This window comes from Dendrobates tinctorius, unplaced genomic scaffold, assembly GCF_039654945.1.
Source record: "Dendrobates tinctorius isolate UK_male_01 unplaced genomic scaffold, ASM3965494v1 ptg000028l, whole genome shotgun sequence".
In the NCBI taxonomy this organism is placed as follows: Eukaryota; Metazoa; Chordata; class Amphibia; order Anura; family Dendrobatidae; genus Dendrobates; species Dendrobates tinctorius.
The window spans coordinates 39,544,774-39,563,123 of record NW_027361696.1 but is presented as its reverse complement, the minus strand read 5'-3'; the positions used below and the strand labels follow the sequence as shown (position 1 = coordinate 39,563,123).

General features: G+C 45.7%; 1 protein-coding gene across 1 annotated transcript in view; it reads left to right on the top strand.

The window, feature by feature from the left end:
* IGLON5 (IgLON family member 5) overlaps nucleotides 1-18,350 on the top strand; it is a 554,166-nt gene that overhangs the window by 454,280 nt on the left and 81,536 nt on the right. Inside the window, 1 exon segment of the mRNA XM_073570595.1 lies at nucleotides 10,920-11,152. Within this exon segment, the coding sequence (XP_073426696.1) occupies nucleotides 10,920-11,152 (233 nt within the window).

Sequence of the window (18,350 nt, the reverse complement as noted above, 5' to 3'; positions counted from 1 at the left end):
AAAACCAGGGATTGGAGAAGCAGGAAGCTCATCTGCATATTTCTGGTGTATTCTGGGAAGAGGAGAAGAATCGCCTTAAGCTGATCGATCGCTGGGACTTGCCGGGTCTCGCTGTTTGAAGACATCGCAAAACCAGGGATTGGAGAAGCAGGAAGCTCATCTGCATATTTCCGGTGCATTCTGGGAAGAGGAGAAGAGTCGCCTTAAGCTGATTGATCGCTGGGACTTGCCGGCTCTCTCTGTTTGAGGACATCGCAAAACCAAGGATTGGAGAAGCAGGAAGCTCATCTGCATATTTCCGGTGCATTCTGGGAAGAGGAGAAGAGTCGCCTTAAGCTGATTGATCGCTGGGACTTGCCGGCTCTCTCTGTTTGAGGACATCGCAAAACCAAGGATTGGAGAAGCAGGAAGCTCATCTGCATATTTCCGGTGCATTCTGGGAAGCGGAGAAGAGTCGCCTTAAGCTGATTGATCGCTGGGACTTGCCGGGTCTCGCTGTTTGAGGACATCGCAAAACCAGGGATTGGAGAAGCAGGAAGCTCATCTGCATATTTCCGGTGCATTCTGGGAAGAGGAGAAGAGTCGTCTTAAGCTGATCGATCGCTGGGACTTGCCAGGTCTCGCTGTTTGAGGACATCGCAAAACCAAGGATTGGAGAAGCAGGAAGCTCATCTGCATATTTCCGGTGCATTCTGGGAAGAGAAGAGTTGCCTTAAGCTGATCCATCGCTGGGACTTGCCGGGTCTCGGTGTTTGAGGACATCGCAAAACCAGGGATAGGAGAAGCAGGAAGCTCATCTGCATATTTCGTCGCGAGTTTCTACCCATCATAGCCTGCATCAGCAATATGGAAGAGAAGAAAATCCACATGGTCACCTGCAACACATGCTAAATGTTTACGGATCTTCCGGCCCAAAAACTCAACTTTACCTGTCAGAAGTGCAAACTTGTTGCCCTCTTAGAGGAAAAAGTGCAGGGACAGGAAGAAAGAATAGCAACATTGAAGGTAATTAAAGAACATGAGGACTTCTTGGATGAAGCAGAAGCAACCATTCAGGATTTGGAAAGTGAGAAAAGCTTCAGAGCACATACAGAGGCTGAAAAGTGGAGCCATGTGATGAAAAGAAGCAAACGGATCAAGTGGTCATCACCACCCACACAGCTTAGCAACCAATATGAAGCCCTCATGCTGGAGAATGAAAATGGCACAGCTCAGGATGATACCGTATCTACAAGAGAAGACACACTATCAACAAAAGTTACTCTGTCAACAAAAGCGGAAACAAATGACACTCAAAAACACTCACGAGCAACAAGCAGTGCGTCCGGAAAGAAAAGAAGAGTGGTAGTTGTAGGCGGCTCACTACTAAGAGGCACGGAGGCAACTATCTGCAGGCCGGACAAAACCGCACGAGAAGTATGCTGCCTCCCAGGAGCAAAAATCAAGGATGTGGCCAACAGGATACCAACTATCCTCAAATCCAAGGACGACTACCCTTTCCTACTGATACATATAGGCACAAACGACACAGCAAGAAATGACCTACCAACTATCTGCGAAGACTTTGAAATTCTGGGGAAGAAAATAAAGGAGCGGAACGTACAGGTTGTTTTCTCATCAATTCTCCCAGTCAATGGCCATGGCATCAGAAGATGGAATAGGATACTAGAGGTGAACAACTGGCTACGACGGTGGTGCAGGCAGCATGGATTTGGATCTTGGACCATGGCATGAATTACCTCTACGATGGACTTCTCGCAAGAGATGGGATACACCTCACAAAACCTGGGAAACACACATTCGCCAGAAGACTTGCCACACTCATCAGGAGGGCTTTAAACTATAAGGAGAGGGGATGGGAGAAAAAACAGCAGACAAGAACATGCAGCAGAAGGACAAACTAATCAAGGATACTAGATGTGGTAAAGAGGACCCAAGACAGGGTACTCAGAAGGAAGCTAAGAAAAAGGAAGCAAAACTTCTTTCCTGCATGCTGACCAATGCAAGAAGCCTGACCAATAAGATTGAAGATCTGGAATTGGTAATGTATGAGGAAAAATACGACATAGTAGGAATAACTGAGACATTGTTAGATGACAGCTATGACTGGGTGGCTAACTTGCAAGGATATGATTTGTTTAGGAGGGATCGTAAAAAAAGGAAAGGGGGTGTAGTCTGTATATATAAAGGACACTTTAAAGCCCACACTAAGAGAAGATATACAAGAGGGAAATGAAGAGGTGGAGTCTCTATGGGTGGAGATACAAGGAGAGAAAAGTAATAAAATCCTCATAGGGGTTTGTTATAAGCCACCAAATATAACAGAAACCACTGAAAATGTATTATTGAAACAAATAGACAAAGCAGCAAATCACAATGAGGTGATTATTATGGGGGACTTCAACTACCCCGACAGACTGGGAAACTGAAACCTGCGTATCTCAGAAAGGAAACCAATTTCTGTCAGTGACCAAGGATAATTATCTGTCACAACTTGTGCAGGGCCCAACTAGAGGGACAGCCCTTCTGGACTTAATTTTAAGCAACAGGCCAGATAGAATAACAGAAGTACGAGTCGATGGGCACCTAGTGAACAGTGACCACAATATAGTACAATTCCACTTGTCCTTCAGTAAGGTGCCCTGGAAGGGGGTTACGAAAACGCTGAATTTCAGGAAAGCAAAGTTTGATCAGCTTAGAGAGGACCTTCACTGAATTGATTGGGACAATGTCCTCACAAATAAGAGCACAGAAAATAAATGGGAAATATTTAAATCAGTTTTACACACCCACTGCGAGCTAGCCCTACCGTACAGAAATAAAAGGGCTAGGAACAGGAGAACACCAATGTGGCTAAATAAGGATGTAAAAAGGGCAATAAATAACAAGAACAAGGCATTTAGGAAGCTAAAACAAGAAGGAAATGAAGAAGCAAAGTTATAGAGAAAAAAATAAATTGTGTAAAAAACAAATACATTTAGCAAAAGTGGAAACTGAGAGACTCATTGCTAAGGAAAGTAAAACAAACCCAAAACTATTCTTTAATTATATAAACAGTAAAAAGATTAAAATTGATGGTGTCGGCCCTTTAAAGAACAATGAGGGTGAAATCAAAGAGAGCGAATTGGGAAAAGCAAATGATTTAAATACTTTTTTCTCAACAGTGTTCACACAGGAAAAGGATTTGCCAGGGGAAATGCAGAGTGATAATGTAAACTCCCCATTAAGTATTACCTGCCTAACCCAGGAAGAAGTGCAGAACCGCCTTAGTAAGATTAAAATTGACAAATCACCAGGCCCTGATGGCATTCACCCTAGGGTATTAAGGGAGTTAAGTAATGTGATAGACAGGCCTCTATTCCTTATATTTAAAGACTATAGAAACAGGGTCTGTTCCTTTTGATTGGCGGCAAGCAAATGTGGTACCAATATTCAAAAAGGGGTGTAAAAGGGAACCTGGAAAGTATAGGCCGGTAAGCTTAACATCTGCTCTGGGTAAAATTTTTGAAGGGTTTCTAAGGGATACCATTATGGAATATCTCAGTGTTAATAAATGTTTAACTCCATATCAACATGGATTTATGAAGGATCGCTCCTGTCAAACTAACCTGATCAGCTTCTATGAGGATGTAAGCTCTCAAATGGACCAAGGAGAATCATTGGATGTCATTTATCTCGACTTCTCTAAAGCATTTGACACTGTCCCAAATAAAAGATTGGTAAGTAAGATGAGAAAGCTTGGGCTAGGGGAAAATGTGTGTAGATGGGTAGGTAGCTGGCTTAGTGATAGAAAACAAAGAGTGGTTATTAATGGTGCATACTCAGATTGGGCCAGGGTTACCAGTGGGGTACCACAGGGTTCTGTATTGGGCCCCCTACTATTTAATATATTTATTAATGATCTAGTGGATGGCTTGCACAGTAAAATATCAGTATTTGCAGATGATACAAAACTATGTAAGGTAGTTAACACAAAGGAGGACAGTTTGCAACTACAGACAGATTTGAGTAAATTGGAGAATTGGGTTGAAAAATGGCAAATGAGGTTTAACACAGATAAGTGTAAGGTTATGCACATGGGAAGGAGAAACAGATGCTACAATTACTTACTAAATGGGAAACTGCTGGGGAAATCAGACATGGAAAAAGAATTAGGCATCTTAGTCAATAAGAAGCTAAATTGGAGTGCCCAGTGTCAGGCAGCTGCCACCAAAGCAAATAGGGTCATGGGATGCATTAGAAGAGGTCTGGGAACACGAGATGAAAACATAATTCTCCCTCTGTACAAATCACTCGTCAGACCACACTTGGAGTATTGTGTGCAATTTTGGACGCCGGTGCTCAAGAAAAACATTACCATTACTGAACTTGAAAGGGTTCAAAGACGGGCTACTAAAATGATAAATGGAGTTGTTCACTACAATACCCAGAAAGGTTATCAAAGGTTATCAAAATTAGGTCTATTTACTCTAGAAAAGAGAAGACTTATGGGAGACCTAATATATATGTATAAGTATATCAGAGGGCAATACAGAGATCTCTCCAATGAACTGTTTGTACCAAGGACAGTGACAAGAACAAGGGGGCATTCTCTTCGTTTGGAGGAAAGACTATTTCTGCACCAGCATAGAAGAGGGTTCTTCACGGTAAGAGCAGTGAGGCTCTGGAATTCTCTTCCTGAGGAAGTGGTGATGGCCAACTCACTGAATGAATTTAGGAAAGGAATGGATGCTTTTCTTGTGAGTAAGAGTATAGAAGGTTACGAATAACATAATATTATAGGTAGATGGTTGACCCAGATTAGGGGAAGGAATTTTTTTCCCTATGGAGAAAATTGGCTTCTACTCTGTGGGTTTTTTGCCTTCCCCAGGATCAACAATGCAGAACAACTGCACTAAAAATAGGCTGAACTAGATGGACATAAGGTCTTCCTTCAGCCTTCAAAACTATGTTACTATGTTACTAATATATACTCCTATAGGTCATATTAGTTGATTGTCTCCCCCACATGGCTCATACTATTTATATGGCTCACTATGGCTCATATTAGTTGTATGGCTCCCTATGGATCTTACTAGTTGTATGACTCCCTATGAATCTTACTAGCTGTATGGCTCCCTATGGATTTTACTAGTTGTATGGCTCCTTATGGCTCATAATAGTTGTATGGCTCCCTATGGCTCATACTTGTTACATGGCTATATATGGCTCATACTAGTTGTATGGCTCCCTATGGCTGATACTAATTGTATGGCTCCCTATGGCTCATACTAGTTGTATGTCTCCCTATGGCTCATACTAGTTGTATGGCTCCCTACGGCCCATAGTAGTTGTATGACTCCCTATGGCGTATACTAGTTCTATGGCTCATGCTAGTTGCATGTCTCCTTATGGCTCCCTAAGACCCATAATAGTTGTATGGCTCCTTATGGCTCATATTAGTTGTATGGCTCATGCTAGTGGCTCATGCTAGTTGTATAGCAGAAAATGCCTCATAACAGCTATATATCCCCTATGGCTCATACTAGTTGTATATCTTTTTATAGCTCATAACAGTTTTATCAACGACTATGGCACGCATTGGTCACATGCCCCTTATGGCTTTCTAGTTATTTGACCCCCTATGACTCATATTAGTTTTATGACTCCTTCACCCTTTTAATGCTATGGCTCGCACAAGTTATATGGCTCACTAATTGCTTGGTCCCTTATGGCTCACTAGTTATATGGCCCCCTATGTCTCATATTAGTTATATGACCCTTGATTCTCCATGTGATATAAAACATTAAAATCCATAACACAATATCCAAGGAGGGGGCATTAACCTTCCTCCTTTCTTACACAGAATTTCTCAAGGAGGGGTCATCACTGTGTGTGGGCACTGAATGGGAATCATGCTGTGTATGTGGGGGGTACTGTGTAGGAATTCACTGTGAGGGTATCGTGTTTGTGGGAAAAATGTGTTGGTATCATACTTTATTTTGGTCATTAATGGGTTGTCGTAGTGGGTGAGAACAATAAGGGGGTTCAGTGGGGAAAATTACTTTGTAAGTGCTACAATACATGCCCCTCTCCCTGCCTTTAAGACATGGGAGATACAGCCATCTGTGACTGCAGCTACAGTGGGTACGGAATGTATTCAGACCCATTTAAATTTTTCACTCTTTATTTCATTTGCAGCCATTTGGTAATTCTAAAAGGTTCATTTTTTTTCTCATTAATGTACACTCTGCACCGCATCTTGACTGAAAAAAACAGAAATGTAGAAATGTTTGCAAATTTATTAAAGAAGAAAGACTGAAATATCACATGGTCATATGTATTCAGACCCTTTGCTCAGTATTGAGTAGAAGCACACTTTTGAGCTAGTACAGCCATGAGTTTTCTTGGGAATGATGCATCAAGTTTTTCCACACCTGGATTTGGGGATCCTCTGCCATTCTTCCTTGCAGATCTTCTCCAGTTCTGTAAGGTTGAATGGTGAACCTTGGTGGACAGCCATTTTCAGGTCTCTTCAGAGATGCTCAATTGGGTTTAGGTCAGGTCTCTGGCTGGGCCAGTCAAGAATGGGCACAGAGTTGTTCTGAAGCCACTCCTTTGTTATTTTAGCTGTGTGCTTAGGGTCATCCTGTCCCTGCAGCTGTAAAACACCCCCATGGCATGATGCTGCCACCACCATATTTCACTGTTGGGATTGTATTGGGCAGATGATGAGCAGTGCCTGGTTTTCTCCACACATACCGCTTAGAATTATCACCAAAAAGTTCTATCTTCGTCTCATCAGACCAGAGAATCTTATTTCTCATAGTCTGGGAGTCCTTCGTGTGTTTTTTTGCAAATTCTATGCGGGTTTTCATATGTCTTGCAATGAGGAGAGGCTTCCGTCGGGCCTCTGTGCCATAAAGGCCCAATTGATGGAGGGCTGCAGTGATAGTTGACTTTGTGGAGCTTTCTCCCTACTGCATTTGTGGAACTGAGACACAGTGATCTTGGGGTTCTTCTTTACCTCTCTCACCAAGGCTCTTCTCCCACAACTGCTCAGTTTGGCTGGACAGCCATGTCTAGGAAGACTTCTGGTGGTCCCAAACTTCTATTTAAGGATTATGGAGAGCACTGTGCTCTTAGGAACCTTGAGTACTGCAGAAATTCTTTTGTAACCTTGGCCAGATTTGTGCCTTGCCACAATTCTGTCTCTGAGCTCTTTGGCCAGTTCCTTTGACCTCATGATTCTCATTTGGTCTGAAATGCAATGTGAGCTGTGAGGTCTTATATAGACAGGTGTGTGCCTTTACAAATCAGATCCTATCAGTTTAGTTAAACACAGTTGGACTCCAATGAAGGAGTAGAACCATCTTAAGGAGCATCACAAGGAAAAGGTCAGCATGTGACTTTAATATGAGTGTCTGAGCAAAGGGTCTGAATACTTATGACCATGTGATATTTCAATTTTTCTTTTTTAATAAATTTGCAAAAATGTCTACATTTCTGGCCGAATGAGTTGGTGGGTGGCCGGATGAGCAGGCTCCGCTGGCCCGCGGCTCACTATGAATGTGCACATCGCAGCACAGCGGGAAAATGCCTGGCTGGGACTGCCTGCAGTGACCAAATAATTAAGGCAGGACATCTATTGTTAAATGGGCATGAAGTCTAGGATTTATGGATTTAAGAGGCAGAAAAGCAGGGAATCTAATATCTTAATAAGTAACTCTCATTCCCCTTAGAGGAAACTGGATGTCTGCAACTAGTCGGTTTGGCGATGATGGGAAGTTATGAATATTTGGGCTTTTCTAGACCCGATATTGATGGGACATACATTTCAACTTCAGGACTAATCGGGGAAGAATATGATAATTTTTTTTAATAACTGTGACACCTACCTATAAGCCCCAAATCTATAGTGGACAGATCGCTGATAACAGCCATGCCATGGTTACTATCTATGAAAAGGTAAAATCCGGATAAATATGACAATGATATCAAACTCCTGTGAACGTCAGGAATAAAGATTTTCTGAATATTGGGAATATCATAACTTTCTGAAACTGACGCCACCTGTCATGTCCAGCCTTGTTATGAGTCATCAAGAGGATTACGATTAATCCCCAATCCCCACAGTTTTAAGAATGTCCTAAAAACGCATTTGTTCAGACTGGCCTATTGCCTCAATGCATTAATCTAAATATCCCTGTGTGGCTCATTCAAATTTTTTTACCATAACTAGGTTCCCCGCATCATGTTCTCACATGCTTTATGCATTTAATAGCCCTCTGTGTCTGCACTGTTACATATTTAGACTGTTAACTGGTTCATGCAGCAACGGGAACACCCGATTCTTACACTACGGCTGGTCCAAACAATAAAAGCAATTACCATCCACATTTCGTGTCTCCCCTTTTTTCCTATAGATTGTAAGCTTGCGAGCAGGGCTCTCAGTCCTCTTGGTATCTGTTTTGATCTATGTGTTTATAGCTATGCTGTAATGTATATTGTATGTAGAAGTCCCCTCTATAATGTAAAGTGCTGCGGAATATGTTGGTGCTATAGAAATAAAATTATTATTATTATTATTATGAGGAGGTATGAGGGTGTAACTTAAGTGCTGATAGAAGGACAAGGTGAATTATGATCTGTGTTCCATGCAAAGAGATACACATCAGTGTATACATGATCCACGGTCACAGAATATTTCCAATCCAAGTGCTCTTCTTCGCTAATCTCTGAGCCAGCTCTGTGACCAGCATTTAGTAAGTTTGTTTTGTTAATCCTGTTTCTTATGTAATTGTGTGTGCTGTATTGTTTTGTCCCCTTTTTAAAATAACTTGTATAACTGCCTATCTTTCTGGATTAAATATAAAATTAAATAGTTCTGTTCCTTTTGTTCTATAAACCACACTCCTGAAAGCCATACGCTACCAGAAACCAGGCGTCCAATCGGCCTGTATAAATGATTGGAGGTGGCAGCGAATAGTTCTTGGGTTATCGTGGCGTTAGCAGTGATGGTATCGTTGTCTATATATATTCCATACACGGGAATCGGAGGTGTATATACCATACGTTCACTGTTATTTCTCCAATAACCGGCATGTTAGTTGTAATGGTCGCAGCCTCATCCATTAATCATCATTCAATTGTGTAATTGTACTAAGGATCGGAGGCAGCAGAGGGCTTTTTGAGACACAAAGATAACGTGGTGGCTTCAGCGTGACACACCCAACTACGACCTTTGACACTGTACTGTTGCTAATACTAGTTATTTGGCCCTATATGCCTGATACCATTTATATGATTCTTTATGGCTCATACTAGACATATTGCCCCCTAAGGCCTGTTTCACACTTCCGTTTTTGACCATCAGTCAAAATCCGCCGTTTTTGCAAAAAAACGGATCCGCCATTTTTTATGGCGGATCCGTTTTTTTCCCATTGATTTGCATTACCGGCAGATCTTGACGGATGGCCATCCGTTGGATCCGTTTTTTTGTGGATCCGTTGTGGAGATGCCTGGACAGACCATATAACGTTTTTTGTGCTGCAGGATCCACACTTTTATAGTGCGCATGCCAGGAGGAATGAAGTCAGGCAGAAGTTTAACCCTGAAATCATTTCTGGCGGACAAAAAAATTCTCTCTCTCTCTTTCTCTCCTTTCCCCGGGCAGCGGTTCCTTTAAAATTCTTCATTTGGTGGATCCGTAAAAAAAAAACGGTCCGGTGGCATCCGTTAACAACGGATCCGCTTTCCGCCATTTTGGCGGATTTTAACTGGCACAAAAAAATGATGTGTGAAACAGGCCTAAGGCTTCAGCCATGTCTTAGAATACCTTGATAGGGTCATGTATAGATAGGGAACATTTTTGAACATTTTTTATAGATCCTGATTGCTTTGAGTTTTTGATCCAGCCCCAGTGTCCCCCAGCTCCACACAAATAGCTCCAGCATCTATAAAGTAGGTACGTTCCCGCATGGTAATCAATGCAATCTGAAAGTTTTCCACTCTTTAGACCCTCGCCGACTCAGCTGGGCCACTGTGTTTTGGATTAGAAGTCGGTTGGAGTCTATAGACGTTGTGGAAAGCCTTTTATAAATAAGGAAATAACAGGGCTATCGGATCCGGCATCATACCAAGTGCTATAACAGGAAAGGATCCAGCTGTGAAGACGAGTCTATAGAAAAGAGACACGATATGACGGCTGGAAGGCAATGTATTATCCAAAAGGATAAAAACACATGGTGGAGATGTCAATGACGCTTGGAAAGGCTTTGTGAATGTAATCTTCTATCAAAAGGGTCATGTGGACTTCTACAGTCTCGTTATCACCGAGCGATGAGGTTTAGAGATGACCCTTTGACATACAATGAGGGTGGGGAGTGGGGTATTAATTTAATGAGGGTATTGTAATGGCCGATATGCGAGAATGAACAAAATATCTTCTACATCGAGGCTGGGGAAATCTCAGGAGCGAGGTAGATACGACGTCTAGAAAATTACTGCCGGTTCCGAAGTTCTTGGCTTGATTTCTACAGATGCTTTTGGGTTGTAATCTAAGGACATTTGTTAGATCGTTTTAGGATTTACAGTGAAAGAATGGGGAAGCCACATCCCCTGTGCTCCCCAAACATTAAGACCAAGGCCAGGAGGAATTGTGCATGTGCCCTGCTGCTCCAATGAAGGTCTATGAACCTTCAGAAAGTAGACATCCAAAAACAGCGTCACACTTGTACTCGGCTCAGGTTTAGTTTTGCAACTCGACCAGAGTGTAAGAGACTGAGATGTAATAACACAAAATGTTCCCAGAAAGGAGGGCATTGTTATTAGGAGAGAGAAGCCATATTTATAAGACATTCAAGAGATCGTATCCTTCTCTATCCATTCCAATGACTAAGTGAGGTGAAATCATGATGTTTTTTTTTTTGTCTTCCAGTTGTTCGATTGATGACCAAGTAACGCGAGTTGCCTGGCTCAACCGGTCCAACATCCTGTATGCGGGCAATGACAAATGGTCCATAGACCCTCGCGTCCAACTACTCAATTACAACAAAACCGAATTCAGCATCATCATTACCCAACTGGATGTGGCGGATGAAGGTCTATACACCTGCTCCTACCAGACCCAGGATAAGCCGCACACTACCCAGGCCTATCTCATAGTACAAGGTAAGTCCCTGAAACCTCCATCCATCCTGGTAAAGTATGGTTAAAAGGCACCTCCACTGGATCCGTACATCAATGTACATCAATGATGTTCCCCCGTGCAAGCCTATTGGAGGAGACCATGTTGTTGACTAAATGTTGTCCATGAGTACTAAAATCTTAAAGGATCAGTGGTGCAAGCCCCAATGTAATAGTAACCATTCCCTTCTTTGTGTCTCCACATGGTGATAATAGTCCTTTTGTGCCCTCCACAAATTATTGGTTACCACTCTGTACCCCTGAAAGAAGTAATCCTCCTTCACATTGCCCATAAAGTAATAGTGCCTCCTCAAACCTTTAAAAATATTTTCCCCCTACAAACAAAAATTTCCCCCTGCCTCACAAAATATAATAGTACCCCTTGTCCTGCAAAGAAATAGTTCCCCCATTGTGCCCTCTCAAAGTTATATATATAGTATGCCCTCTCTAAATTCTATCACCCGTTAATGCCTCCTCAGTTACATAATCCCCTTTTACCCCCTAGTTATAGTATCCCCGAGTTGCCCTTCTGTGCCACCTTAAATATTACCTACCTTGTGCCTCAATGTAAAAGTACCCCCACACTATGATAATTTTCCTTTTGTGCCCCCCAACACAACAACAGTGCCTCCTGTAGTCATTCAATAATATTAAAGCCTAATCACCGATTCCAGGACCCCCATATAGTCTGAAAGACCTATACTTGACTGATTCACCAGTATCCATTGCCCAGTCATCCATAGATTTAGTGGATGATGCACAGTAATAGCGACATCCCAATTCAGGACCCCCTCTTATATTAAGAGTAGGCACAAGAATGGATCTCGGTCTTGAGAACCTGGTGTATCTCCATTACGTGGACGACCCATGATCTTTGGTCCACTGTTTTTCCTGCCTATCATCGGGGACCCTTATAAACAGTGACATTTGCTAAAACCAGAAGACCCCTTTATTAAACCTCCCTGTCAGCCATACTGCCTATGCTTCAATCCCATCCAGAAGAAGGACACAGGCAGAAGAGTATGCATAATACTCGTGCTGTTTTTTCCGCCTGGAGTGTGCCTTTAACTTCAAAATCTTAGTCTACTTTCCTCCGATTGGGTCCTAATTCATTAATTGAGTATACAGTGAATTAATATAATTACCTATTAATTAGAGCCGTGATAGACCTCGAGCGGGCCACCCATGAGTGATATCCACTTTCGGAGAGAGGTCACGGTTAATGAATCCTTTTGTATCCAGAATGCTGAATATCGGAGGATATTTCTGCTTTGCTCTCCAGCCCGGGGACGTGTTGTGAGGGTCTGAGCTGCTAAACATCTATTTATGATGTAGAAAGGGTAATTATGGCTTGTTGCTTTTGGTTATTATGAAAGGTTCCCTGAATTGGCAGTGGAGTCCAATAATGAGTCAGAGAATGACACAACGAAGGGGGAGTCGGGGTGTGGGGCTTCACTAATAGTCTAGCTCAAATGTGGCCCTTTACACCCCCGTTTTTCCTGTGCATAGCAAGAAGGCTACATAGCACTCACATATAGACAGCACAGAATACAGGCAATGCCTTTCACCTGCACTGATACACTGTAACAGACTCGGTCTGTGTTCACACTTTGTATGACATCTGCACAAGGAAAAGTTCATTGAGTAGATCTGGGAGGCGGGTGGAGTTAGAATACATAAGAGCGGGAAGGTTAGGATATAAGGTCAGTCGGTCAGTCAGGAGGAGAGATATGCAAAACACAAGCCGCGGAGACACCATCACATGTCTCTCAACGCAAGCAATGACTAGCCAGGTCTTTCCCCGGGAAGGAACAACCACGGGAAGGGCAGTCTCCAATGAAGGAAACCACCTATGCTAAAACATGGTATCCATCCACAGACAGCTGTTTCGGGGTATTGCCCCTCATCAGTGTGGAGTAGGAAACTGGCCAGTAGGAGCAATGCCTAGTAGAAGACTGTGAAAGATGAGGATGAATGAACTCATGGAGATCAACATCCATGTTGATGTTGATCTCCATGAGTTCATTCATCCTCATCTTTCACAGTCTTCTACTAGGCATTGCTCCTATTGGACAGTTTTCTACTCCACACTGATGAGGAGCAATACCCCGAAACAGCTGTCTGTGGATGGATGCCATGTTTTGGCATAGGTGGTTTCCTTCATTGGAGACTGCGCTTTCCGTGGTTGTTCCTTCCCGGGGAAAGACCTGGCTAGTCATTGCTTGCGTTGAGAAACATGTGATGGTGTCTCCGCGGCTTGTGTTTTGCATATTTTACATATTTCCCATAAGGGATGGGGGCTTTGCTCTAGAATCACTGCGTTGAGAAACATCTGATGGTGTCTCCGCAGTGTTGGATGCTGATCTCCATGAGTTCATTCATCCTCATCTTTCACAGTCAGGAGGCGAGATTGAGGAGAGAGGATCCCTGGGAGAGGGATGGAGGAAGGAGGTGCTGCAGCAGACCTCAGTGACCTGGGTCTGCTGGCACGTGAAAGGAAAGAAGGAGAAAGACATTGAACAGAAACCTGATCTTCCATAAGAAGGAGAGACTAGTACGGAACGAAGGAGTAAAAGGGAACAGAGGACATGGGTTAGGAGAGAACCCTGCCTAGAAGTTCTAAGAGCAAGGCCGGGGCCCGGTCACCGAGGTTGTATGGATACTAATGGTCCTACAGCAGACACCGGTGGAGTAGTAAGCTGTAAATGCACTACTCCCATCTAAGACTTGGGGGCACAACAGCAACTTGGATAGTGAGCCGGGACTCAGGAGTAAGGAGTCCCCGAATCAGGCTACAGCTGTCTGCCGTACAAGTATGGTTCTTGGGAACATCTGTCAGGAGGAACTCCTGTGTAACTCAGTACTATGAGTACTTCACACCAAAGGCGCTATAAGAGGAGACGATCAGAAAGGCACATGTTGGCGGAGTTTTGGAAGGGAGGATTCCATCTGACCTGGAGGTTGACTGAGTCCCTGATCCGGAGGACACAGCACGGAGGCAGGCACCGGTGTGTACTACAGACTGTGAGTAAAGCTTTGGAACTACATGCCCTAGTGTCCTCCAATTATTCCTGTGCTAACATACCCTGTACCGCTACATCTGGGTACCAGCTTCTACACCGCCTGTGCCTCTCCTCTACCCCTACATCTACACTGCCCTGGGACTACAGCTCCACCTGTGGGGAGCTACACCATCTTGGCTGCACCACACCACCAGTCCCAGAGGATCTGCATGCAGCGTCGGCTTAACAACTCACTTGCCGAACACCACAGGTGGCGTCACAAACTATTCATTTAATCAACTACATTCCACCATTCAAACCTCCCCTAATACTTGGGTGCCCAGGGCTACGGACCGGGTCACCGCTGCTGTGACACATCCCGCCAACACTGGCCCGGTACCGAGTACCCCACAGCCCTGGGAGGGCAACCCAGATCTGCAAAACGATCATTTGTTGAGTGCAATAATTTTTCATCTTGATTTAAAACCATCATTTTTGGCAGCATATCATTTTGCGTAATCAGTAAATGACCTGCAGCAATGACGTGCCGGCCAGGGCCCACGGGAGGATCCTCCGCTTCTCTGGTGAGCCAGTCCACTGCTGGGCACTCGCCTTCTTCTGCCCTTTGGTTTTAGTGATTGGTGAGGTTTCATCACCCCAGACCACCACAAATCAAAACTTCTGATCTCTACATCATGAAACCATAACTCATAAACCTAATACTTCTTGCAGCTGAGGTTTTGATACAAATGTGTCCAGCCCAAAATATACAGGACAGGAGACGTGGTACTGTGCAGTGTATATACATGACAGGATAAATTGTACTGTGCAATGTATATATGCAGAAAAGAAGGAGTGGTACTGTGCAGTGTATATATACAGGACAGGAGGAGTGGTACTGTGCAGTGTATATATACAGGGCAGGAGGAGTGGTGCTGTGCAGTGTATATATACAGGACAGGAGGAGTGGTACTGTGCAGTGTATATATACAGGACAGGAGGAGTGGTACTGTGCAGTGTATATATACAGGACAGGAGGAGTGGTACTGTGCAGTGTATATATACAGGACAGGAGGAGCGGTACTGTGCAGTGTATATATACAGGACAGGAGGACTGGTACTGTGCAGTGTACATATATATACAGGACAGGAGGAGTGGTACTGTGCAGTGTATATATATATATATAGGACAAAAGGAGTGGTACCGTGCAGTTATATACAGGACAGGAGGAGTGGTACTGTGCAGTGTATATATACAGGACAGGAGGAGTGGTACCGTGCAGTGTATATATACAGGACAGGAGGAGTGGTACTGTGCAGTGTATATACATGACAGGATAAATTATACCGTGCAATGTATATATACAGAACAGAAGGAGTGGTACAGCAATGGCCGGAGCTGAGCCTCCCCTTCCTCTCAGAAGAGGCGTGGGCGGAGGCCAACATGACGGGGGGTTGGAAGGTGAGGGTGGGGGGAGTGGGTTTCTAGGGGAAGGGGCGTTGCTCATATATAATGGGGAGCAGCGGACCTTCCTTCCTCTTTGTTCCCGCTCTTGTACCAGAAAGCCTGCAATCATCATGTCGGCTGTGGACCGGGCCCTGGAGTGTTTGCGAGCGGCGTCCTTGTCGCAGCCGCCAGGTTGGCTGGAGGCACACGTTTTGTCGATCGTATCTGGGACCTCTGGGCAGGCGGCTCAGCCGGCAGCGAGGGAGCGGCGCGCAAGAAGGGTGAGGCCTCCTGAGCGGCTCTCCCCTGATTCGGCTCCCCGGGCCTCGCATCGGCGCAGGAGCCCCTCCGGGTACCCTCCAAGCTGGGCGCCGTGCGCTCCCCGCAACAGCGGGCCCCGGCTTGGGAGAAATCTGCAAGCCCGGCGAGGCCCTGCGGCAGTGTCTGGCCCTCCATCTCACTCCGTGCAGGGGGCGGGGCTGACAGGCGCCGGGCGGCGCAGCTTTCCAGAGGCATCGGGGGGCGGCGTGAGTGGCTCATCCGCTCCAGGCCGCGGTCGGCCAGCTCCAGAGCGGCGGCCTGCCAGGCGGCAGGGCCTAGCGCTTCACCCCTCACCGGGAGGGGGGCATCGGGAGTGTCGGGGGGCTGCGGCAGGGGGGTGCCCGCAACGTGGTCTGCTTCTCACACCGAGCAGAGTGACAGGAGGTCCTGCAGCAGAGATCCAGTGGCCTGCAACACTGCAGGGCATGTGCCTTCTACCCCCACAAACGGCGGCAGGGGGTACGCTTTGGGGGCACATGCTTCACCATCGGGGGCCGTGGCTGTTCCAGCACAGACAGATGGCATGGGATCCAGGCAGCATGGTTACCCGGGGATCAGCAAGCGGGATCCCCCCTTGGTTTCGGGCCCTGTACCCCGGTTCCCTCGGGGGGGAGTCCTGGACATTAGCGGCAGTCCAGCGGGATCAGCATCGCTATCAGAACAGGCGAAAACTTATCCGTGGATCCTGGTTGTTCGGCTGGAGGGCTCACAGCCCCCTCGCAGCCCGGTGAGTATGCCTCGGAGTCTACTGTATGTCAGACACTTTTGTCTTCATCGCTAGCGGGTGTGGGTTCCTCGGCGGATTGTACTAGTGTGGGGGTGGCGTGAGGGACATGCTAACGGACGTGCGCAATTTACTGTCACGCTTAGAGCGGGGTTTCTTTGCGCCATCTCCGTTGGCAGCTTGGGTGGGGTCTCAGGCCGGGGGGCAGGCGTGGCCGAGCGGGTCAGAGCTGGCCGGGCGCGCACGTGACCCGGTGTCGGTGCAAACGGAAAAAGAAAAGGAGTGTCACGTGCACCTAGACGACAGGGCTCATGGGGAGGTATACGTATGTTTTGAACGCCCTCTGGGGGCTCATTTAAAAAAGAGGTAAAGGAGCGTATTTGGAAGGATGAATATGTGGAGATTTTCTCATTGCCTCTCGAGAAATTTAATTTGGATAAGAGTAAGAAGGAGGATAGCAAGAATGAGGAGGAGGAAAAACGTAGGTGGCGCCTACAGCGTTCGTGAATTGGCAGCAGGCGTTTGCCATTTTGGCAAGCGTCATCGGAGAAAGGGCCCCAGACAATTGCTCGGCATTGTTTTGTTACCTGGACACGATAGGGGAAGCTTACAGGGTTTATGGGGGTCAGGCTTGGGTGCGGTATGACGAGCAATTCCGACAGAGGAAGGCCGTTCGTCCAGCCATTCGGTGGGACCAGAAGGATATTGGGTTGTGGATGCACGTCATAGCACAAAACAAGTTTGGGAGCTCCTTTCATGGGGGGGCTGACAGCACCAGCCAGAACAGCGGAAATATCAGCGCCACAAGTGGAAGCGGGCAGGGACAGGCAGGAAACCACAAGTTGGAGGTTTGCTGGCAGTTTCACGAGGGGCAGTGCAAGTTTGGGGCGAATTGCAAATTCAATCATCTCTGCTCCACCTGTAACGGTGCTTCTCACGGAGCGTCTAAGTGTTTCAAAAAAGGGAAGCCTAAAGCTGGGGGCGGTAATTCACAAGGGGGGGACTCCAGTGAATCTGGAAAGGATGGTCCCTTATCTAAATAGATATATTGGGACAGAGAAAAAGCGGCATTGTTGTACGCCGGTTTCAAGGACGGTTTTGTTATTCCTCACCCCCCTTTCATTATTCCGCTTGTTTTGAAAAATTTGCGTTCGGCGCTGCTTCATGCCGCTGTCGTTTCAGAGAAAATCGAAAAGGAAGTCTCTTTGGGCCGCATGGCGGGCCCTTTCGCATCTCCCCCGTTTCCAGATTTGGTAGTTTCCCCTTTGGGTGTGGTTCCGAAAAAGGAGCCAAAGAAGTTTCGGCTTATTCAGCACTTGTCTTTTCCTTGGGGGAGGTCGGTTAACGATGGTATTGATCTGGAGATATGTTCGGTGGTCTACTCCTCGTTTGATGAGGCTGCACGGTGGGTGCAGAGCTGTGGTCGGGGGGCACTTCTGGCTAAGACCGACATTGAAGCCACGTTTCGCCTTTTACCGGTTCACCCAGACAGCATGAGCCTGCTGGGTTGTTTTTGGGAAGGCAAGTTTTTTGTGGACAGGTGTTTACCCATGGGTTGCGCATTGTCCTGTGCGTATTTTGAGGCATTTAGTCCCCTTCTTGAGTGGGTCATGCGAGAGGTTTCCGGTTTTGACTCAGTCATCCATTATTTGGATGATTTTCTATGCGCTGGTCCCGCGGATTCGTTGC